This window comes from Salvelinus sp. IW2-2015, unplaced genomic scaffold (genome assembly GCF_002910315.2).
Source record: "Salvelinus sp. IW2-2015 unplaced genomic scaffold, ASM291031v2 Un_scaffold793, whole genome shotgun sequence".
NCBI lineage: Eukaryota > Metazoa > Chordata > Actinopteri > Salmoniformes > Salmonidae > Salvelinus > Salvelinus sp. IW2-2015.
Genome location: NW_019942616.1, coordinates 445154 through 451755, shown reverse-complemented (window position 1 = coordinate 451755; position 6602 = coordinate 445154). Strand labels below are relative to the sequence as shown.

Here is a 6602-nt window from a genome sequence, read left to right as displayed (position 1 = left end):
TGAATAAGAAAAATAGAATTAAAACAATGGTTCAACTGCAACTTATATTTAAGTGGGTACAGGTCTTCAGTTAATATATGGCATTTAGCAATTTTCTTTATCTAAAGTGGCATTTTACGTTATTTTGTTGATTTCATTTGTTCATTTTTGATGTGTTCTACTGCTGTCTCTTATACACATCTAGATGTGTATAAGAGACCAGCCCAACTCCGGTCCTCCTGTACTCCCAACAGCCCAACTCCAGTACCCCCAACAGCCCAACTCCAGTCCTCCAGTACTCCCAACAGCCCAACTCCGGTCCTCCTGTACTCCCAACAGCCCAACTCCGGTCCTCCTGTACTCCCAACAGCCCAACTCCAGTCCTCCCAACAGCCCAACTCCAGTCATACACACCTGATTCAACTCACCTAGGGCTTGATGATTAGTTGACATGTTGAATCAGGCGTTCTTGTCCGGGCTACAATAAAAATGTGTACTGCTGGGAGTACTGGAGGACTTGAGTTGAGAAACACTGCACTAGTAAATACCAGGTCAATTCTAGTGGAAGCCACATAAGCCAGAGTCTGAAATTCATTAGCTAGGTGACTGATTCTTATAGTATGTGAAAGTAAACAAACCAATCCTTTATTTGAACTACCTTCCTGTATCCTTTTAACATAACAGGCCAGAAACAAACAACATTCACCTTTTCCAGAGCCTTGGTCCTCTCCTCACTCTTCTGGAGTAGAATCTTAGTGTGAGAGGTTGCCCTGTCTAGAATACTCTGGCAAGAAAAAAAGAGGGGAAGTGTATTTTAAACAAATGAAAAGGGAGTGTTGAGAGTGAGTGTGTATGTGTCTGTATTTACCTGTCCCTGTAGGATCTTCAGTGCTTCGTGTTTTCCCTCTAGGTGACGACTGGTGACCTCCAACTCACAGCGCAGTAGCTCTGCCTCCTGTTAGAACAGGCCACCAACATTCACCAATGATGGCAAAGCAAGTCCCACGAACAACCCTCTCTAAATGTGGTGTGTGTGTGTTTTAATGTCTGTGATTTTAATATWMATWMWTTTTTTTCTGCTGCACAACACATTTCTTCATTAAGGATAATAATCAGCTGCACCAATGCAAACCACATATCAAATGTCATCCTTCTTCCTGTCCTCACCTCAGTCACTTCCTGTAGCCTCTCTCTCACCTCCTCAATGGACAGATCGCTCAGGGATTCTAGAGCAGAGGGAAACACTTCATGTACTATACGAATCACAGTCTGAGAGAAAACTGAGTCAGGTGTGTGTGTGTGTGTGTGTGTGTGTGTGTGTGTGTGTGTGTGTGTGTGTGTGTGTGTGTGTGTGTGTGTGTGTGTGTGTGTGTGTGTGAAGGTGACAGATGGTAGTCCTGGTCGTCACCTCTCTCTCCCACCAAATCAAACAGAGATGGTAAACACAGAGAGAGAGACAGTTCATCACAGGAACAGGCACTACAGGTTCTGTCCCAAATAGTACCCTATCCCCTATATAAAGCCCTATGGGTCCTGGTCAAAAGTAGTGCACTACACACAATGGGTCCTGGTCTATAGTAGTGCACTACACCCAATGGGCCCTGGTCTATAGTAGTGCACTACACCCAATGGGCCCTGTGAGCCACAGGGCTCACACCAGAAGGGTCGTGTTCATTAGGGAACCAAATGGAAAACATTGGTTCTGTCCCAATAATATCTCACTTTTCCTGAAGTGTGCACTTGTTCACTTCCCTTCAGGCCCATGCCTACACCAATCCAATGCTTTCACTAATTTGTGCAGAGTAGAGAACGAGTGCACACTTCAGGAGGAAGGAGAGATCATTGGGACGCAACCATTTTAACACGTTTGGTGCCTAATGAATATGACCCAGCACACACTGATTAACCTCCATGTACTGGACACCCTGAGGCCATAGAACAGCCTTTCATTGTGTTTACCTTCAGCCCTTCTAAGAAGGCACTTAGCACAAATCATTATTCATTACAGAGTTACTGTTGACTACAGCATGGTCATTAGAATGGTCACGTGACTTCAGAGGTTAAACCTATTGGAGAAAGATTCTACATCCTTCTCCTAAAGTGAGTCCTTGCACATTTCCAGTCATGGATTTAAAAGCATTGGATTAGTGTAATCATTGGCTAGAGGGAATTTCCACCATTGCTATATCCCATGATAACAAGTGTGCAAGTGCACAGTTTGGGAAAAAGGGTTGAGAATCGGAGCGCAGCCAGTTACGGATCTAGAATGTTCCTCCGCCGTGACTATGAGGAACTATAGTAGCGCAGGCCTCAAAACTGCAGAAGGAGAAGCACGTTTTGAACAATACAATAAGTTTCCAACAACAGTTTTCTTCAGACGTGCCTTTGACAGTTGTGCATGAATACACAACAAGAGTGTATAGAGATGTAAATCACTTGTGTAAGAAGCCTGTTCAGCCAGACACCATGTGGTAGGTGATGTAAACACCTTTACCTGTAGGGTTCCAACTACAGTGGGGCTAGTCCCACCATAACAATTAATATCAATGTGGGTACCCACAATAATTAATATATCATTCAAACCGTGCTTACCTGTCCCCCTGACCCTCCATTGCAGTGACGCCTGCTCCACCTCCAGCTCCTGTCTGAACACTGTGTACAGCCCACTGCAAGACGTCCAGATGAAGGCTGCCTCCCCTCCCTCGCTGCCCCTGTTCAGGAGCCCCGTCCTGGGCAGCGGCTCCTCAGCATGCCCCCTGCTGCCGCTCCGGCTCTGGAGCTTCTTTCTGGTAGTAGGAGGAAGGAGGGCGCAATTAAGCCGAAACGTATGGCAATGTGTGGTCTACTGAGACATGTGGTTTGAATAAGAAAAATAGAATTAAAACAATGGTTCAACTGCAACTTATATTTAAGTGGGTACAGGTCTTCAGTTAATATATGGCATTTAGCAATTTTRTTTATCTAAAGTGGCATTTTACGTTATTTTGTTGATTTCATTTGTTCATTTTTGATGTGATCAACTGTTGGCTGGATCCACATACCCATTTAATTTATTCACGCAAGAGGATAAGAGATCTCTCCTTTCACCTGATAGTGGAGTCTGGTCTGTTGCCCATCCCGTCCCCCAGGTCCCCCTCTGCCATGTCATCTTCACTGGGGCTGGGGCCGCCCTCGGACTGGGAAGCCTCGGGCCCTGTGGCTGGTTCTCTGTTGCCGCCCTGCATCCTGATGACATCACACACGTTAGAGTGACAGACAGACAGACAGACAGACAGACAGACAGACAGACAGACAGACAGACAGACAGACAGACAGACAGCAGGATCTGTGACCTTTGCAGATCTAGGTACAGTGTAGCCAGTCACGGTCTCCACAGCAACCAACACTGTAATGTGTGTTGTGTACTCTGTGAAATGTCATGAGCACTGTAGGCTTCATTGTAAATAAGAATTTGTTCTTAACTGACTTGCCTAGTTAAATAAAGGTTAAATTAAAATTAAAATAAATTAAAAGACAAGCAGATGCCAGTTAAAGGATATTTGTGTTGAATAAATTACAACAACTATGACTATGACCCTCCCACACCAAACGTGTAATCAGGCAGGTAACGTTTTTCCCCTCGTGGAGGTGACACAGCAACAAATACAATAGGCTAGTAGTATCTAACTCTTCACATTGCCTAAGGCTACTCTAACCTTTCGTCGAAAAACTTTTATAGAGTAGACCTACGGGAACTTCGAAATGACAGTTATTCCGCTGACGTTGAACACACCTGTTTTCCATTGGACCAGGTGAGGAAGCCTACCTGAAAGTTCGAGGAAACTAGAAGCGGTATGTTCCCGTTCACAAATCGGACATAATTATCGCAAAAACTTAAAATAGGCCTACCTCCTTACACCCCGACGACCGTATCAAGGTGATACGGGGTTTTGTTCGTATCGATTTCAACCGACACAACTGTCCGACCAACGTGGCACCACCATCAGCGTGAACGTGCACCTCAACGATAAAAAAAAAACGGTGCAGTTGTACTTTACAGCGCGCGCAGCGCTCTACACCAGGTTGCCAGGAAGTCAAAATGTTGACATACTAAGTCGAAATATCTAGAAAGTATTTCAACATCTCGATATAGTAGATACCTATAGGATATGGTTCTTAATTTGCAGTAGCGGTGCGTAGGTAAAATCACTGGAGCCCCCCCCCCCAAAATAAAACTGCCATATTACAACCTATGTGTTGTGATAATTGTGTTGTTTGCTCTATAACCTCTTAATTAATATGCCTTGCAACAGTGATATATAGGTCTAAAGGCCGAGACAATAAGACAGAGTGGCAGAATACATTTAACCACACATTTGTTTTATCAAAAAACCCGAATAGCAACCGGTGAAGTCCACAAAGCATATTGCATGTACAGTAACAGTTACATGACCTACAGCACGGTCAAGCAAGTTCATGTTTCCGACATTTTCGGACCACTAAACAACTATAGAACTACAGAGAGTTACAGCAAGTCGCAAAAAACAGGAGCGGCCTCCACTATTCCAGCACCATTTCAACATCATCAAATCACCTCTGCTTAGTCTAATACAGTGACAACTAAAATATACCAAAAACAGTTTAGTCCAATCAACGTAAGCTAAATATGACCGACTGTCCATGGTTCTGATTTCTCTCTGTGTGTGTTTGTGTGTGTATGTGTGTGTGTGCGTGTGCGCGTACCTGCGTGTGCGTTGGTGCAAGTTGACTCATCCTACTTGTAGAGAAACACCAATGCCATCCTCCTCTCTTTTGTGTTGACGAAACGGTTAATCACTCTGTCATACAGTGCACGCTTTTTGTTGTGCCAGGCTACCTGGCTAAAATTCTTGCTCACTAGCCTAACTTTCATTAATTGACAATGTTACTGTAGCTAGTTAACATTAGCCTATTACATCTAGCTACATATTTAACTTCCATCCTCTCAGGCCAGGGGCACAACAATGTACTACTGTATGTATGAATTAATGGTTGGATAAGAATCACTGTTATAATCATTGGCCAGTACGGAGAATTAAGTATAATCACCAGTGGTGGAAAAAGTAACCAAAATTCATACTTGAGTAAAAGTAAAGATACTTTAGTAGAAAATGACTCAAGTAAAAGTGAAAGTCACCCAGTAAAATACTACTTGAGTAAAAGTAAAAAAGTGTTTGGTTTTAAAAATACTTAAGTATCGAAAGTAAATGTAATTGCTTAAATATACTGAAGTATCAAAAGTAAAAGTATAAATCGTTTCAAATTCCTTATATTAAGCAAATATTTTTAATTTACAGATAGCCAAGGGCACACTCCAACACTCAGACATAATTTACAAACGAAGCATTTGTGTTTTTGTGAGTCCATCAGATCAGAGGCAGTAAGGATCGCCAGGGATGTTACCTTGTAGTGCGTGAATTGGACCATTTTCCTGTCCTGCTAATCATTAAAAATGTAACAAGTACTTTTGGGTGTCAATGAAAATGTCTGGAGTAAAATGTGCACAATTTTATTTGGGAATGTAGTGAAGTAAATGTAAAACTAGTCAAATAAATATAAATAGTAAAGTAAAGTACAGATACCACAAAAAAKAACATAGGTAGTACTTTAAAGTATTTTTACTTAAGTACTTTACAACCCCGAAAACAACAAGTCCAAATCCCTATCTCAATCCATGGCTAGCTAGCCACAGGAGGACAACAGCACAACAAGATGCAGGGATTTGATTTTTTCTGTCAATGAGGTATGCTCTCAATGGGATTTGATAGTAGTAAACCCAAATCCAAGCTGGCTTCCCTTAACACTTTTTTTGGGTGCGCCAGGGCCATTCACAGTTGAGCTCGCTCAGTTTAGCTCGACGCTGATTTGAATTTTTTTATAGTTTTTTTTGTCGAGAGGCCAGATGCTCGTTGGCTTCCCTTGCATTCAATGCTACTGGCGGCAACAATGTCATACTCTTTATGACCAGACAGCATCAGATAGATGACCTTCACATACGGAGAGAGAGGGGTGCTGTTTCGCTCGCTGGGAAGCTTTCTCCTGTGAGGTAAATTCAGCCTCTTGCGAATTGAAGGAAACTTATGAAACAGAGAGATGAAAGATACATTATTATTTTTATTTTTTTCTTGGTCCATTTCTTTGGAAACCTAGCTTCCCTTGGCACCTATGAATACTGTTAATGTGCAACATTGGGCTAACCTAATCAGGTAAAACTCCGGACTCAAGTTAAGTTGTAGGGTATGACATAGTAATAAATCAGCTGTAAAACAGTCTTATGTGGTCTTATGACATTTTAGCATGGGCGCCATTTTGGGTTTAGAAGAGTGGGGGGACATAACCTGGCAGAGGGGTCTGTGGGACCTCGGACAGAATTTTCCGGGGCATCTATAGCTTTTGCTTACCGCCCCAATAGGTCCACAGACGATGCAATCGCAGTCACACTGCACACTGCCCTAACCCATCTGGACAAGAGGAATAACTATGTAAGAATGCTGTTCATCGACTACAGCTCAGCATTTAACACCATAGTGCCCTCCAAACTCATCATTAAGCTCGAGACCCTGGATCTCGACCCCGCCCTGTGCAACTGGGTCCTGGACTTTTTG

At 42.9% G+C, this 6602-nt stretch overlaps 1 protein-coding gene across 2 annotated transcripts in view; it reads right to left on the bottom strand.

Annotated features, from left to right (window-relative positions):
* ccdc125 (coiled-coil domain containing 125) overlaps positions 1-4763 on the bottom strand; it is a 22797-nt gene extending 18034 nt beyond the window's left edge. Inside the window, exons 1-6 of one of the 2 annotated variants that reach the window (XM_070438348.1) lie at positions 4702-4763; positions 3067-3204; positions 2572-2765; positions 1147-1205; positions 848-934; positions 686-763 (exon numbers count right to left, since the gene is read on the bottom strand). In XM_070438348.1, the coding sequence (XP_070294449.1) occupies positions 686-763; positions 848-934; positions 1147-1205; positions 2572-2765; positions 3067-3203 (555 nt within the window). In that variant the 5' untranslated portion in view covers position 3204; positions 4702-4763. Of the gene's footprint in view, positions 1-685; positions 764-847; positions 935-1146; positions 1206-2571; positions 2766-3066; positions 3205-3867; positions 3980-4701 lie in introns of those variants that run through there. The other variant, XM_024136177.1, reaches the window with a different exon arrangement.
* Between the last annotated feature and the right edge of the window lie 1839 nt (positions 4764-6602).